Source organism: Mytilus galloprovincialis, chromosome 12 (assembly GCF_965363235.1).
Source record: "Mytilus galloprovincialis chromosome 12, xbMytGall1.hap1.1, whole genome shotgun sequence".
Taxonomy (NCBI): Eukaryota; Metazoa; Mollusca; class Bivalvia; order Mytilida; family Mytilidae; genus Mytilus; species Mytilus galloprovincialis.
Genome location: NC_134849.1, coordinates 757,031 through 775,289, shown reverse-complemented (window position 1 = coordinate 775,289; position 18,259 = coordinate 757,031). Strand labels below are relative to the sequence as shown.

Genomic DNA, 18,259 nt, shown 5'->3' with positions numbered 1-18,259 from the left:
TTGGTCGTAGGTTGATGATTAGAAATGTCTCATTATTTACCCAAAACAAGAACCATTACTCAAAACATGTGCAAATACTTTTCAAAGAAGTTGGCACTCGTCTCATCCAATATAATTCTATATTAATTGCAACTCTTTTTCTGATAGAAAGCCACTGTCAGTGATATTGTTGGCTTTTTTCAAAACTACCTCTACCCTTTTTTATTGGGAAAATATGCGTCATTTTATCTAATTGGGAAATTTATAATAAACCATGAATTTGACTGGAACTTCAATTTGCAGACCCTCTTTCAAGAGGTAAACTCTCATTTGAAATAATACCCCTTAGGCCAAAAAAAAATATATGTCTGTTTCCTGCTGCCAAGGCAAAAAAATCAGGGTCGGTAGGTCGGGATTTTTTTTTTTTTTTTTTTTTTTTTTTTTTATTATTTTTGCACTCACTGTCAGATTTGCAGATGGTTAAATGTCATGTTTGGTTAGGGTCCTGTACCCTAAAATCATTTAATCTCTTTAAAGAAGCTTTAATTGAATAATCCTCCCAGTGCCGACATTTTTTAAACCTTAATTGTAGCACATTTGTGCTGGGAGCAGCCATTTTGATTGTTTGGGTATGGTAGCACTCCACAGTCAGGTGTGTAGTTTCGCATTTTGGCCCCTGTGGATTTTTCAAATATGAGAGCTAGTGTGCAATAAAATTCATTTTTGGATAGCTGAGTATTAAAATAGCCTTTGTATTGGGTTTATATTAACATCAAGATTATGTAATGTATGTAATATAGGCTGTTTTCTGTATGACAGTCCGTATTTGCATGTCCCTACCATACATTGGTCCGTCAATTATTGTAATGTTTTTTTCCATTTTTTTATCGCACGAGCTTTGTGATTGGATTTTACGAAAAAAATGAGGAGAAAGACACCCATTTTTTATTTGATCATTAGAAAGATTTATGAAAACAGTTTCTAAAAAGGTATCACTGAAAGGCATTGAAATTCTAGTTTGATCCAAATTTTGGGGGGATATGTGACATGTCCACCCCCCTTTTTGCAATATTTTATGGTAAATAAATGCAGAATTAATGTTGCCATGGATACACATAAAAGGAATTAATTTTCACTCTTTTAACTTTTGAAAATCAAATCTATGGAATATACTGATTACATACATATGCACATGTACAACACAAACAGTTACATGTAGGTTAATGTATTAGAAATCCAGGAATAGGAGATGATAAAACATTTTGTGGCTCATTTTTAATTTTATTTTCTAACTGTGGAGTGCTACCTATAGTAAAATACGGATCTGGATCGGACCGGAACCGAATTTTTCCAGACCGGAAACAATTTTTTTCCGGAATTCAATAAAAAGATCTAGGGTCGGGGGCTTTGAGTCAGGGTCGGTCGGTAAACAGGAAACAGACATATATTTTTTTTTCGCCTTATTGTCAGTGATGATACATAAATAGACCCTCATATCTGCACATATAGTCATTTTAGGCATGAAAAATGTTTAAATGAGTGTTTTTTAGTTTGTAATCTTACACAATTACTACTGAGACTGCACTGTTTGGGAAAAAAGTTGTCTTTTTGGGAATAATTTTAAGCCATTTTTTTTCAAATTGGGATTCTTCTCCAGGGGAAAAAGCCTTTATTCTCCAGTAAATTAAGGCAAACAATATCACTGACTGTGTGTGTAATAAGTATAGTAATGTATCAATAATTGGCATTGCAATCTTTCATGCATATGTTTTTTTTCGATATTTTATTCAGATAAGAAGCGTTGTGTACGGTGTTTAGCTGACCACATAAATCCTTCTGTACGGTGCATAGTTAGTTAAGTTGCTGTACACTGTACACAAAAACTAAATTTTCATACTCGTTTATTACCCCCAAAATTTCAAGGAAGGAGTAATCACAGGTAGGTTTATGATTGGTAACTATTACTGTTGCCCTGTATTCAGCCTTCTTTCAGGTAAAACATGTAAATGTCTCGACAATTGTATCGAAATTGAAAGTTGGTGTTGACATTCACAACTATTTGTGCATTTATAATTACAAGTTAATTGTTCTAGAACTAGAATATAAAAGTTGTCTTATAAATAGGAAAAAATCGATGCGAAAATTATTTTGGAGCAGGAATTTCAGATGTTAAGAAATGTACACTGAATGTTCATAAAACAAAACAAAGATTTTCGTTACCGTGTCAGTTCAAAATTGTTCATGACCGCTTGGTTAGTACCTATATATCTGCTGTACGATGATACACAGTGTAAGTAATTAGAGAAAAATAACATACATGACGTTATTGTGGGCTAAAATATCAAAAAACTGTGATAACATATAAATGTATGTTACATGTTTCAAAGAGGCAATACACATCCTTTATTTTTTATACGACCGCAAAATTTTTTAATTTTTCGTGGTATATTGCTATCACGTTGGCATCGTCGTCCTGCGTCGTCGTCGTCGTCCGAATACTTTTAGTTTTCGCACTCTAACTTTAGTAAAAGTGAATAGAAATCTATGAAATTTTAACACAAGGTTTATAACCACAAAAGGAAGGTTGGGATTGATTTTGGAAGTTTTGGTCCCAAAATTTTAGGAATTAGGGGCCAAAAAGGGCCCAAATAAGCATTTTCTTGGTTTTCGCACTATAACTTTAGTTTAAGTAAATAGAAATCTATGAAATTTTGACACAAGGTTTATGACCACAAAAGGAAGGTTGGGATTGATTTTGGTAGTTGAGGTCCCAACAGTTTAGGAATTAGGGGCCAAAAAGGGGCCCAAATAAGCATTTTTCTTGGTTTTCGCACCATAACTTTAGTATAAGTAAATAGAAATTTATGAAATTTTAACACAAGGTTAATGACCACAAAAGGAAGGTTGGGATTGATTTTGGGAGTTTTGGTTCCAATAGTTTAGGAATTAGGGGCCAAAAGGGCCCAAATAAGCATTATTCTTGGTTTTCGCACAATAACTTTAGTATAAGTGAATAGAAATCAATGAAATTTAAACACAAGGTTTATGACCACAAAAGGAAGGTTTGGATTGATTTTGGGAGTTAAGGTCTGAACAGTTTAGGAATAAGGGGCCAAAAAGGGGCCCAAGTAAACATTTTTCTTGGTTTTCGCACCATAACTTTAGTATAAGTAAATAGAAATCTTTGAAATTTAAACACAAGGTTTATGACCATAAAAAGAAGGTTGGGTTTGATTTTGGGAGTTTTGGTCCTAACAGGTTTTTAGGAATAAAGGGCCCAAAAGGTCCAAAATTGAACTTTGTTTGATTTCATCAAAAATTGAGTAATTGGGGTTCTTTGATATGCCGGATCTAACTGTGTATGTAGATTCTTAATGTTTGGTCCTGTTTTCCAATAGGTTACATTAAGGTCCAAAGGGTCCAAAATTAAACTTAGTTTGATTTTAACAAAAATTGAATCCTTGGGGTTCTTTGATCTGCTGAATCTAAAAATGTACTTAGATCTTTGATTATTGGCCCAGTTTTCAAGTTGGTCCAAATCGGGGTCCAAAATTAAACTGTTTGATTTCATCAAAAATTGAATAATTGGGGTTCTTTGATATGCCAAATCTAACTGTGTATGTAGATTCTTAATTTTAAGTCCCGTTTTCAAATTGGTCTACATTAAATACCAAAGGGTCCAAAATTAAACTAAGTTTGATTTTAATAAAAATTGAATTCTTTGGCTTTTTTGATATGCTGAATTTAATCATGTACTTAGATTTTTGATTATGGGCCAAGTTTTCAAGTTGGTTCAAATCAGGATCCGAAATTATTATATTACATTGTATTAAGTATTGTGCAATAGCAAGAAATTTTATACTGTACAGTATTACGCAATAGCAAGAAGTCTTCAATTGCACAGTATTGTGCAATAGCAAATATTTTCAATTGCACAGTATTGCGCAATAGCAAGAAATATCTAATTGCACAATATTGTGCAATAGCAAGAAATTTTCAATTGATTGGAGTTATCTTTCTTTGTCCAGAATAGTAGTTGAATCAACTTAAATCATTGTTTTATACAATACACAATGTATATTCACTTTTACTACCAACTGATAAATTAAAACAATCTTTACTATTCAGTGATAACAAAGGGAAAGGGGGATGTGAGAAAAAAAATGGGGGGGGGGGTTAAACTTTTCTCATTTCAGATTTCATAAATAAAAAGAAAATTTCTTCAAACATTTTTTTGAGAGGATTGATATTCAACAGCATAGTGAATTGCTCAAAGGAAAAGAAAGTATTTTAAGTACATTAGACCACATTCATTCTGTGTCAGAAACCTATGCTGTGTCAACTATTTAATCACAATCCAAATTTAGAGCTGAATCCAGCTTGAATGTTGTGTCCATACTTGCCCCAACCGTTCAGGGTTCAACCTCTGCGGTCATATAAAGCTGCGCCCTGCGGAGCATCTGGTTTAAATTGTATACAAGTTCTACTGGTATTAATATTGTCTTTATGTATACTAAACTTTAGAAAGATATAACAGTTTATAATTTGCCAATCATGTATAGTACACCTATAGATGTTATTACAGAAAATATATGCTTTTCTACATCTCTTCAAAGCCATTTCTCAGACATACATCACAATGTATTTTAATTCACTGTAAGAAATAATGATCAGAGCATGTAATGAGGTTCTGAGCAAGATTCCCGGTAATTCCCAAGTGTCTCATTTTATAAGTTACATGCCTGTAATAACTAATAAAATTAAAATTGAGAATGGAAATGGGGAATGTGTCAAAGAGACAACAACCCGACCATAGAAAAAACAACAGCAGAAGTCCACCAACAGGTCTTCAGTGTAGCGAGAAATTTCCACACCTGGAGGCGTCCTTCAGCTGGCCGCTAAACAAATATATACTAAGGATTATCAAGGTTATGCATTAAGTTTCTGCGCAAAGTTTCAAGAAATCCCAAGAGCCCACTAAAAATAAAAATATGTTTTGATATATACAGTCCGCCAAAAGTTAAGCACCACCTATTTTTATTGCATCGACATTTTTTCCAATTTAAAAAATCAATTATTTCTCAAAATAAAGAAAACGTTCATGTAGCAAGTTTGCTAACATATAGCATATAAAACAAACCACACATACAATTTTGGTCACTTATGAAGGTTCTATGCATTTAGGTTTTACGTTCATAGAAATAGTGTAAATTACACAAATCAGAAATTTCCCAATATCATTAAAATTTCCTAGAAATAATCTTTGGTATGTTCGCCAAATTTAATGTCAATATTTGAGTCAATAGCATGTGTAACAACCTCTCTTCCGGTACAGTTCCATAACACGACGTCTGAGACTCTTTAGAAGCATTCAAAACTTGAGTTGAGGAAATCTAAGTCAATCACCACTTTTAAATCGACAAAATTTTGTGAAGGTTGATCTCTGCGATTGAGATTTCTGCCAACGACATCCAAGACATGCTTGATAGGGTTTATGTATGGAAACATGAAAGGCCAAAATATAGTGTAAATGGCTTTTTGCTCTTTAGACTCTGTTACAATCCTTGCCATGTGTGGTCTAGCGTTGTCGTCCATGTACAAGGGTCGTGACCATGTTGCCGCAATTGGGGGATTATTAAATGAAAGACTACAGTGTTTTAAGGCACTAAATATCTGTATGACTGTCCGTTTATGTGACCCTGCAGGATATGCATACCCGGCTTATAACGGAATAAGAAGCAACCCCGTACTGTAACACAACCAGGACTGAATGAAATCATTGGGCAAATGTTGTTTTGGTCATTGGCTGTATTATTTCCCTGCGAAAATCGTATTATGGCGACTACTGGTCAAATCATAAACCGACTCTTGCCTGTTAGGGCATGTCTTTTGACAGTACGACTTGCTCTTTGGTTGCCTCTGTAAAGTTGACTGACCAATGTTCTCACACTAACATGACCACCTGCAGAAACAGTGTATTTATAAACGCACAGATGCCCTTTGATAAAAAGTTGCTTGACTGCTTTATCTGAGTTCAATCTTTTTGGTCGTAATGAATTTTCTTAGTGTATGTTACAGGCAATTCATAACACCAAACATAAATATTTTTTTCGCAATAGTTAAAAAAATATTGCCAGTTATATATCGGTGGTGCTTAACTTTTGGCGGACTGTTTATTAACTAATAACAAACATATGTTACTACAGATTAAGAAATGAAGAGCAGACAACTCATGAAAGTATCTGTAATGTTACACATGTATGTTATTTTTCTCTAATAACTTGTTTAAGTTAGACCTTTGACTGTTATTTGAGTTATTCCCTTTAAATGACAATATTTTTCAGTTTTTGCTAAATTATTATATTGAAAAATCAAATAAAAAGAGTAAAACTAAAATGTAAAATTTTCATCTTCACTAGCCAAGCTAAGAATATGATCCTGCCCCTCCTCTCAATAGGAGTCTAGATTGTAACTCTTGGATAGCAAAAATCTGCAGGACATAGATTTACAAATAGGTCAACATGGCTAAAATTCTGTCGACTCCTTATTGCTCTTAAAAACAATAATGTTTACCTATTTTTATACGACCACAGAAATTGAAAATTTTTTGGTCGTATATTAGTATCACGTTGGCGTCGTATCTGCGTCGTCATCTTAGTCCTCTTTGCGTCTTCCGAAGACATTGGGTTTTCGCACTATAATTTTAGTATAAGTAAATAGAAATCTATGAAATTTCAACACAAGGTTATTGACTACAAAAGGAAGGTTGGGATTTATTTTGGGAGTTTTGGTCCCAACAGTTTAGGACTTTAGGCCAACAAGGGCCCAAACAAGCATTTTCTTGGTTTTCGCATTATTTCTTTAGTTTAAGTAAATAGAAATCTATGAAATTTTGACACAAGCTTTATGACCATAAAAGGCAGGTTGGGATTTATTTTGGTAGTTGAGGTCCCAATAGTTTAGGAATTAGGGGCCAAAAGGGCCCAAATAAGCATTTTCTTGGTTTTCGCAATATAATTTTAGTTTAAGTAAATAGAAATCTATGAAATTTTGACATAAGGCTTATGACCATAAAAGGAAGGTTGGGATTGATTTTTGGAGTTTTGGTCCCAATAGTTTAGGAATTAGGGGCCAAAAAAGGGCCCAAATAAGCATTTTCTTGGTTTTCGCACTATAACTTTAGTTTAAGTGAATAGAAATCTATGAAATTTTGACACACGGTTTATGACCATTAAGGGAAGGTTGAGATTGATTTTGGGAGTTGAAATCCCAACAGTTTAGGAATAACAGAATTAGGCGCCCAAATAAGCATTTTTCTTGGTTTTCGCACCATAACTTAAGTACAAGTAAATAGAAATCTATGAAATTTTAACATAAGGTTTATGACCAGAAAAGGGAGGTTGGGATTGAATCTGGGAGTTTTGGTTCCAACAGTTTAGGAATTAGGTGCCCAAAAAAGGGCCCAAATAAGCATTATTCTTGGTTTTCGCACAATAACTTTAGAATAAGTAAATACAAATCAATGAAATTTAAACACAATTTAAGGTTTATGACCACAAAAGAAAGGTTTGGATTGATTTTGGGAGTTGAGGTCTCAACAGTTTAGGAATTAGGGGCCAAAAAGGGGCCCAAATAAGCATTTTTCCTGGTTTTCGCACCATAACTATAGAAATCTATGAAATTTTAACACAAGGTTTATGACCACAAAAGGAAGGTTAGGATTGATTTTGGGAGTTTTGGTCCTAACAGTTTAGGAATTAGGGGTCAAAAAGGACCTAAATAAGCATTTTCTTTGTTTTCGCACAATAACTTTAGTATAAGTAGATAGAAATCAATGAAATTTAAACACAAAGTTAATGACCACAAAAGGAAGGTTGGGATTGATTTTGGGAGTTAAGGTCCGAACAGTTGAGGAATATAAGGGCGAAAAAAGGGGCCCAAATAAGCATTTTTCTTGGTTTTCGCACCATAACTTTAGTTTAAGTTAATAGAAATCTATGAAAGTTTAACACAAGGCTTATGACCACAGAAGGAAGGTTGGGATTGATTTTGGGAGTTTTGGTCCCAATGGTTTAGGAATTAGGGGCCAAAAAGGGCCCAAATAAGCATTTTCTTGGTTTTCGCACTAAAACTTTAGTTTAAGTGAATAGAAATCTATGAAATTTTGACATAAGCTTTAGGACCATGAAAGGAAGGTTGGGATTGATTTTGGGAGTATTGGTCTCAATAGTTTAGGAATTAGGGGCCAAAAAGGGCCCAAATAAGCATTGTCTTGGTTTTTCGCACTATAACTTTAGTTGAAGTAAATAGAAATCTATAAAATTTTGACACAAGGTTTATGACCATAAAAGGAAGGTTGGGATTGATTTTGGGAGTTGAGGTCCCAACAATTTAGGAATTAGGGGCCAAAAAGGGGCCCAAATAAGCATTTTTCCTGGTTTTCGCACCATAACTTTAGTATAAGTCAATAGAAATCTATGAAAATTTAACACAAGGTTTATGACCACAAAAGGAAGGTTAGGATTGATTTTGGGAGTTTTGATTCTAACAGTTTAGGAATTAGGGGCCAAAAAGGACCTAAATAAGCATGTTCTTGGTTTTCGCACAATAACTTTAGTATAAGTAGATAGAAATCAATGAAATTTAAACACAAGGTTAATGACCATAAAAGGAAGGTTGGGATTGATTTTGGGAGTTAAGGTCCGAACAGTTTAGGAATAAGGGGCCAAAAAGGACCTAAATAAGCATGTTCTTGGTTTTCGCACAATAACTTTAGTATAAGTAGATAGAAATCAATGATATTTAAACACAAGGTTAATGACCATAAAAGGAAGGTTGGGATTGATTTTGGTATTTAAGGTCCGAACAGTTTAGGAATTAGGGGCTAAAAAGGGGCCCAAATAAGCATTTCTCTTGGTTTTCGCACCATAACTTTAGTTTAAGTAGATAGAAATCTATGAAATTTTAACACAAGGCTTATGACCACAGAAGGAAGGTTGGGATTGATTTTGGGAGTTTTGGTCCCAATAGTTTAGGAATTAGGGACCAAAAAGGGCCCAAATAAGCATTTTCTTGGTTTTCGCACTATAACTTTAGTTGATGTGAATAGATAAAGAAAGGCAACAGTAGTATACCGCTGTTCAAAACTCATAAATCCATGGACAAAAAAAACAAAATTGGGGTAACAAGCTAAAAACGAGGGAAACACATTAAATATAAGAGGAGAACAACGACATAACACTAAAATGTAACACACATAGACAAAATCCCACGAGAATAACAAATATAACATATATATATATAACATCAAAACCAAATACATGAATTTGGGATAGACAAGTACCGTGACAAGTCTTATCGCAATGTGAATTTACACTCAAAAATCAGAGAAAACAAACGACACAACGTTATAATTGAAATTTTGACATAAGGTTTATGACCATAAAAGGAATGTTGGGATTGATTTTGGGAGTTTTGGTCTCAATTGTTTAGGAATTAGGGGCCAAAAAGGGCCCAAATAAGCATTGTCTTGGTTTTTCGCACTATAACTTTAGTTTAAGTAAATAGAAATCTATGAAATTTTGACACAAGGTTTATGACCATAAAAGGAAGGTTGGGATTGATTTTGGGAGTTGAGGTCTTAACAGTTTAGGAATTAGGGGCCAAAAAGGGCCCAATTAAGCATTTTCTTGGTTTTTCGCACTATAACTTTAGTTTAAGTAAATAGAAATCTATGAAATTTTGACACAAGGTTTATGACCATAAAAGAAAGGTTGGGATTGATTTTGGGAGTTGAGGTCCCAACAGTTTAGGAATTAGGGGCCAAAAAGAGGCCCAAATAAGCATTTTTCCTGGTTTTCACACCATAACTTTAGTATAAGTCAATAGAAATCTTTGAAAATTTAACACAAGGTTTATGACCACAAAAGGAAGGTTAGGATTGATTTTGGGAGTTTTGATCCTAACAGTTTAGGAATTAGGGGCCAAAAAGGACCTAAATAAGCATGTTCTTGGTTTTCGCACAATAACTTTAGTATAAGTAGATAGAAATCAATGAAATTTAAACACAAGGTTAATGACCATAAAAGGAAGGTTGGGATTGATTTTAGGAGTTAAGGTCCGAACAGTTTAGGAATTAGGGGCTCAAAAGGGGCCCAAATAAGCATTTTTCTTGGTTTTCGCACCATAACTTTAGTATAAGTAAATAGAAATCTATGAAATTTAAACACATGGTTCACGACCATAAAAGGAAGGTTGGGAGTGATTTTGGGAGTTTTGGTCCTAACAGTTTAGGAAAAAAGGGCCCAAGGTGTCCAAAATTAAACTTTGTTTGATTTCATCAAAAATTGAATAATTGTGGTTCTTTGATATGCTGAATCTAACTGTGTATGTAGATTCTTAATTTTTTGTCACGTTTTCAAATTGGTATATCTACATTAAGGTCCAAAGGGTCCAAAATTAAACTTAAAATTGAGAATGGAAATGGGTAATGTGTCAAAGAGACAACAACCCGACCAAATAAAAAACAACAGCAGAGGGTCACCAACAGGTCTGATTAGTTTGATTTTAACAAAAATTGAAACCTTGGGGTTCTTTGATATGCTTAATCTAAAAATGTACTTAGATTTTTTATTATTGGCCCAGTTTTCAAGTTGGTCCAAATCGGGGTCCAAAATTAAATTTTGTGTGATTTCATCAAAAATTGAATAATTGGGGTTCTTTGATATGAAATCTAACTGTGTATGTAGATTCTTAATTTTTGGTCCCGTTTTCAAATTGGTCTACATTTAAGTCCAAAGGGTCCAAAATTAAACTTAGTTTGATTTTAACAAAAATTGAATTTGATATGCTGAATCTAAACATGTATGTAGATTTTTTATTATTGGCCCAGTTTTCAAGTTGGTCAAAATCAGGATCCAAAATTATTATATTAAGTATTGTGCAATGGCAAGAAATTTTTAATTGCACATTATTCAGCAATAGCAAGAAATCTTCAATTGCACAGTAATTGCACAGTATTGTGCGATAGCAAGAAATCTTCAATTGCACAGTATTGTGCAATAGCAAATATTTTCAATTGCACAGTATTGCGCAATAGCAAGACATATATAATTGCACAATATTGTGCAATAGCAAGAAATTTTCAATTGGAGTTATCTTTCTTTGTCCAGAATAGTAGTTGAATCAACTTAAATCATTGTTTTATACAATATACAATGTATATTCACTTTTACTACCAACTGATAAATTAAAACAATCTTTATCATTCATTGATAACAAGCACTTTTTTTGCATTTTAATATATTATGATGTATTTAAATGAATAGTTATTGTTGCAAACGCAATTAGAAATTTGAATTGAGATCAGTTTTGGAAAAAGGGAAAGGGGGATGTGAAAAAAAAATTGGGGGGGGGGGGGGGGGTTAAATTTTTCTCATTTCAGATTTTATAAATAAAAAGAAAATTTCTTCAAACATTTTTTTGAGAGGACTGATATTCAACAGCATAGTGAATTGCTCAAAGGCAAAACAAAATTTAAGTTCATTAGACCACATTCATTCTGTGTCAGAAACCTATGCTGTGTCAACTATTTAATCACAATCCAAATTTAGAGCTGAATCCAGCTTGAATGTTGTGTCCATACTTGCCCCAACCGTTCAGGGTTCAAGCTCTGCGGTCGTATAAAGCTGCGCCCTGCGGAGCATCTGGTTTAAGTTCAGTTGGTTTAAAACAATATTTGTTAGAGAGAAACTGAAATAAAGAAATAAAGATCAACAGGACAAGATCTACAAATAAGATACAATGATTGTGTGTACTGGTGAGAGTTATCTTTCTTTGCACTTGTGTTTATAGTATTTTATGATTGTGTTTCGTAGGGTCTTTATATGAGACAAAGTTATTTTGATGATGTCACCTTTGATAAAGAATCTACATATCTTTACAACTGAGAGGATGTTATACTCATGCCTATTTCCACCCGGTTTCATATCAACATCATTGGAGCCTCTACTCTAGTTACTATCACCATATCATTTTCATGTTTCAGTGACATCTTTTTTTTTTGCAGGAACACCTGAACCATTAAGTAACAATGATATAGGTTTCTATTGTAAAGCCAATCTGAAATCATGGCGTCTCTTTCTGAAGAAGAGGAGAATTATGTTCGGTTAGCCTTGTTATTGAAAGGAGTGACACCTAGAGCAGTCCGTACTTATTTTGACAGACAATTTCCACCTACCTCTCTACCCTCAACACTAAGTACAAGCCACAACACTCTTTTGGACTTGAAAAAAAAGAAAATCATTAACCAGGCTCAGTGGAATCTTTTGATTCCAAGAAATGGTAGGTCTTTATGTGACTGCAGACATTTTATAAATTAAGATTTCATTAACATGTGGTTCACAATTTTTTTTCTGGTGATGGCTACTAAACAAAACATATCTGATTTGTAAATGAACATCTTTCATTCTTTGTCATTACTAATTTCTTCTTACATACTTGTTGCTTAATTAAGTTCACTTCAGTATCCATGGCCTAGATGTATAAAGGAACAACACTTGAGTGTGTTCTATGTATCGATGGCCTAGATGTATAAAGGAACAACACTTGAGTGATTGTGTTCTATGTATCCATGGCCTAGATGTATAAAGGAACAACACTTGAGTGAGTGTGTTCTATGTATCCATGGCCTAGATGTATAAAGGAACAACACTTGAGTGAGTGTGTTCTATGTATCGATGGCCTAGATGTATAAAGGAACAACACTTGAGTGAGTGTGTTCTATGTATCGATGGCCTAGATGTATAAAGGAACAACACTTGAGTGAGTGTGTTCTATGTATCGATGGCCTAGATGTATAAAGGAACAACACTTGAGTGAGTGTGTTCTATGTATCGATGGCCTAGATGTATAAAGGAACAACACTTGAGTGAGTGTGTTCTATGTATCGATGGCCTAGATGTATAAAGGAACAACACTTGAGTGAGTGTGTTCTATGTATCGATGGCCTAGATGTATAAAGGAACAACACTTGAGTGAGTGTGTTCTATGTATCGATGGCCTAGATGTATAAAGGAACAACACTTGAGTGAGTGTGTTCTATGTATCGATGGCCTAGATGTATAAAGGAACAACACTTGAGTGAGTTTGTTCTATGTATCCATGGCCTAGATGTATAAAGGAACAACACTTGAGTGAGTGTGTTCTATGTATCGATGACCTAGATGTATAAAGGGACAACACTTGAGTGAGTGTGTTGTATGTATCGATGGCGTAGATGTATAAAGGAACAACACTTGAGTGAGTGTGTTGTATGTATCGATGGCCTAGATGTATAAAGGAACAACACTTGAGTGAGTGTGTTGTATGTATCGATGGCCTAGATGTATAAAGGAACAAAACTTGAGTGAGTGTGTTCTATGTATCGATGGCCTAGATGTATAAAGGAACAACACTTGAGTGAGTGTGTTCTATGTATCGATGGCCTAGATGTATAAAGGAACAAAACTTGAGTGAGTGTGTTCTATGTATCCATGGCCTAGATGTATAAAGGAACAACACTTGAGTGAGTGTGTTGTATGTATCGATGGCCTAGATGTATGAAGGAACAATCGATGGCCTAGATGTATAAAGGAACAACACTTGAGTGAGTGTGTTCTATGTATCCATGGCGTAGATGTATAAAGGAACAACACTTGAGTGAGTGTGTTCTATGTATCCATGGCGTAGATGTATAAAGGAACAACACTTGAGTGAGTGTGTTCTATGTATCCATGGCCTAGATGTATGAAGGAACAACACTTGAGTGAGTGTGTTCTATGTATCGATGGCCTAGATGTATGAAGGAACAACACTTGAGTGAGTGTGTTCTATGTATCGATGGCCTAGATGTATGAAGGAACAACACTTGAGTGAGTGTGTTCTATGTATCGATGGCCTAGATGTATAAAGGAACAACACTTGAGTGAGTGTGTTCTATGTATCGATGGCGTAGATGTATAAAGGAACAACACTTGAGTGAGTATGTTCTATGTATCGATGGCCTAGATGTATAAAGGAACAACACTTGAGTGAGTATGTTCTATGTATCGATGGCCTAGATGTATAAAGGAAAAACACTTGAGTGAGTATGTTCTATGTATCGATGGCCTAGATGTATAAAGGAACAACACTTGAGTGAGTGTGTTCTATGTATCGATGGCCTAGATGTATAAAGGAACAAAACTTGAGTGAGTGTGTTCTATGTATCCATGGCCTAGATGTATAAAGGAACAACACTTGAGTGAGTGTGTTGTATGTATCGATGGCCTAGATGTATGAAGGAACAATCGATGGCCTAGATGTATAAAGGAACAACACTTGAGTGAGTGTGTTCTATGTATCCATGGCGTAGATGTATAAAGGAACAACACTTGAGTGAGTGTGTTCTATGTATCCATGGCGTAGATGTATAAAGGAACAACACTTGAGTGAGTGTGTTCTATGTATCCATGGCCTAGATGTATGAAGGAACAACACTTGAGTGAGTGTGTTCTATGTATCGATGGCCTAGATGTATGAAGGAACAACACTTGAGTGAGTGTGTTCTATGTATCGATGGCCTAGATGTATGAAGGAACAACACTTGAGTGAGTGTGTTCTATGTATCGATGGCCTAGATGTATAAAGGAACAACACTTGAGTGAGTGTGTTCTATGTATCGATGGCGTAGATGTATAAAGGAACAACACTTGAGTGAGTATGTTCTATGTATCAATGGCCTAGATGTATAAAGGAACAACACTTGAGTGAGTGTGTTCTATGTATCGATGGCCTAGATGTATAAAGGAACAACACTTGAGTGAGTGTGTTCTATGTATCCATGGCCTAGATGTATAAAGGAACAACACTTGAGTGAGTGTGTTCTATGTATCGATGGCCTAGATGTATAAAGGAACAAAACTTGAGTGAGTGTGTTCTATGTATCGATGGCCTAGATGTATAAAGGAACAACACTTGAGTGAGTGTGTTCTATGTATCGATGGCCTAGATGTATAAAGGAACAAAACTTGAGTGAGTGTGTTCTATGTATCGATGGCCTAGATGTATAAAGGAACAACACTTGAGTGTGTTCTATGTATCAATGGCGTAGATGTATAAAGGAACAACACTTGAGTGAGTGTGTTCTATGTATCGATGGCGTAGATGTATAAAGGAACAACACTTGAGTGAGTGTGTTCTATGTATCCATGGCCTAGATGTATAAAGGAACAACACTTGAGTGAGTATGTTCTATGTATCGATGGCCTAGATGTATAAAGGAACAACACTTGAGTGTGTTCTATGTATCAATGGCGTAGATGTATAAAGGAACAACACTTGAGTGAGTGTGTTCTATGTATCGATGGCGTAGATGTATAAAGGAACAACACTTGAGTGGGTGTGTTCTATGTATCGATGGCCTAGATGTATAAAGGAACAACACTTGAGTGAGTGTGTTGTATGTATCGATGGCCTAGATGTATGAAGGAACAACACTTGAGTGAGTGTGTTCTATGTATCGATGGCCTAGATGTATAAAGGAACAACACTTGAGTGAGTGTGTTCTATGTATCCATGGCGTAGATGTATAAAGGAACAACACTTGAGTGAGTATGTTCTATATATTGATGGCCTAGATGTATAAAGGAACAACACTTGAGTGAGTGTGTTCTATGTATCCATGGCGTAGATGTATAAAGGAACAACACTTGAGTGAGTGTGTTCTATGTATCGATGGCCTAGATGTATAAAGGAACAACACTTGAGTGAGTGTGTTCTATGTATCGATGGCCTAGATGTATAAAGGAACAACACTTGAGTGTGTTCTATGTATCGATGGCGTAGATGTATAAAGGAACAACACTTGAGTGAGTGTGTTCTATGTATCGATGGCCTAGATGTATAAAGGAACAACACTTGAGTGCGTGTGTTCTATGTATCGATGGCCTAGATGTATAAAGGAACAACACTTGAGTGAGTGTGTTCTATGTATCCATGGCGTAGATGTATAAAGGAACAACACTTGAGTGAGTGTGTTCTATGTATCCATGGCCTAGATGTATAAAGGAACAACACTTGAGTGAGTGTGTTCTATGTATCGATGGCATAGATGTATAAAGGAACAACACTTGAGTGAGTGTGTTCTATGTATCGATGGCCTAGATGTATAAAGGAACAACACTTGAGTGAGTGTGTTCTATGTATCGATGACGTAGATGTATAAAGGAACAACACTTGAGTGAGTGTGTTCTATGTATCGATGGCCTAGATGTATAAAGGAACAACACTTGAGTGTGTTCTATGTAACGATGGCCTAGATGTATAAAGGAACAACACTTGAGTGAGTGTGTTCTATGTATCGATGGCCTAGATGTATAAAGGAACAACACTTGAGTGAGTGTGTTCTATGTATCGATGGCCTAGATGTATAAAGGAACAACACTTGAGTGAGTATGTTCTATGTATCGATGGCCTAGATGTATAAAGGAACAACACTTGAGTGAGTATGTTCTATGTATCGATGGCCTAGATGTATAAAGGAACAACACTTGAGTGAGTGTGTTCTATGTATCGATGGCCTAGATGTATAAAGGAACAACACTTGAGTGAGTGTGTTCTATGTATCGATGGCCTAGATGTATAAAGGAACAACACTTGAGTGTGTTCTATGTATCGATGGCCTAGATGTATAAAGGAACAACACTTGAGTATGTTCTATGTATCGATGGCGTAGATTTATAAAGGAACAACACTTGAGTGAGTATGTTCTATGTATCCATGGCGTAGATGTATAAAGGAACAATACTTGAGTGAGTGTGTTCTATGTATTGATGGCCTAGATGTATAAAGGAACAACACTTGAGTGAGTGTGTTCTATGTATCGATGGCCTAGATGTATAAAGGAACAACACTTGAGTGATTGTGTTCTATGTATCGATGGCCTGGATGTATAAAGGAACAACATTTGAGTGTGTTCTATGTATGGATGGCGTAGATGTATAAAGGAACAACACTTGAGTGAGTGTGTTCTATGTATCGATGGCCTAGATGTATAAAGGAACAACACTTGAGTGTGTTCTATGTATCGATGGCCTAGATGTATAAAGGAACAACACTTGAGTGAGTGTGTTCTATGTATCCATGGCCTAGATGTATAAAGGAACAACACTTGAGTGAGTGTGTTCTATGTATCGATGGCCTAGATGTATAAAGGAACAAAACTTGAGTGAGTGTGTTCTATGTATCGATGGCCTAGATGTATAAAGGAACAACACTTGAGTGAGTGTGTTCTATGTATCGATGGCCTAGATGTATAAAGGAACAAAACTTGAGTGAGTGTGTTCTATGTATCGATGGCCTAGATGTATAAAGGAACAACACTTGAGTGTGTTCTATGTATCAATGGCGTAGATGTATAAAGGAACAACACTTGAGTGAGTGTGTTCTATGTATCGATGGCGTAGATGTATAAAGGAACAACACTTGAGTGAGTGTGTTCTATGTATCCATGGCCTAGATGTATAAAGGAACAACACTTGAGTGAGTATGTTCTATGTATCGATGGCCTAGATGTATAAAGGAACAACACTTGAGTGAGTATGTTCTATGTATCGATGGCCTAGATGTATAAAGGAACAACACTTGAGTGAGTGTGTTCTATGTATCGATGGCCTAGATGTATAAAGGAACAACACTTGAGTGAGTGTGTTCTATGTATCGATGGCCTAGATGTATAAAGGAACAACACTTGAGTGAGTGTGTTCTATGTATCGATGGCCTAGATGTATAAAGGAACAAAACTTGAGTGAGTGTGTTCTATGTATCGATGGCCTAGATGTATAAAGGAACAACACTTGAGTGAGTGTGTTCTATGTATCGATGGCCTAGATGTATAAAGGAACAAAACTTGAGTGAGTGTGTTCTATGTATCGATGGCCTAGATGTATAAAGGAACAACACTTGAGTGTGTTCTATGTATCAATGGCGTAGATGTATAAAGGAACAACACTTGAGTGAGTGTGTTCTATGTATCGATGGCGTAGATGTATAAAGGAACAACACTTGAGTGAGTGTGTTCTATGTATCCATGGCCTAGATGTATAAAGGAACAACACTTGAGTGAGTATGTTCTATGTATCGATGGCCTAGATGTATAAAGGAACAACACTTGAGTGAGTATGTTCTATGTATCGATGGCCTAGATGTATAAAGGAACAACACTTGAGTGAGTATGTTCTATGTATCGATGGCCTAGATGTAT

The 18,259-nt window shown here is 35.3% G+C and overlaps 1 protein-coding gene across 8 annotated transcripts in view; it reads left to right on the top strand.

Annotated features, from left to right (window-relative positions):
* Window positions 1-18,259, top strand: part of LOC143054464 (uncharacterized) — a 286,121-nt gene that overhangs the window by 140,770 nt on the left and 127,092 nt on the right. For 5 of the 8 annotated variants that reach the window (XM_076227482.1, XM_076227480.1, XM_076227479.1 and 2 more), the window contains one exon: window positions 12,047-12,321. The exons of the other annotated variants lie outside the window; for them this stretch is intronic. In XM_076227482.1, the coding sequence (XP_076083597.1) occupies window positions 12,108-12,321 (214 nt within the window). In that variant the 5' untranslated portion in view covers window positions 12,047-12,107. The remainder of the gene's footprint in view (window positions 1-12,046; window positions 12,322-18,259) is intronic. 8 annotated transcript variants of the gene reach the window in all.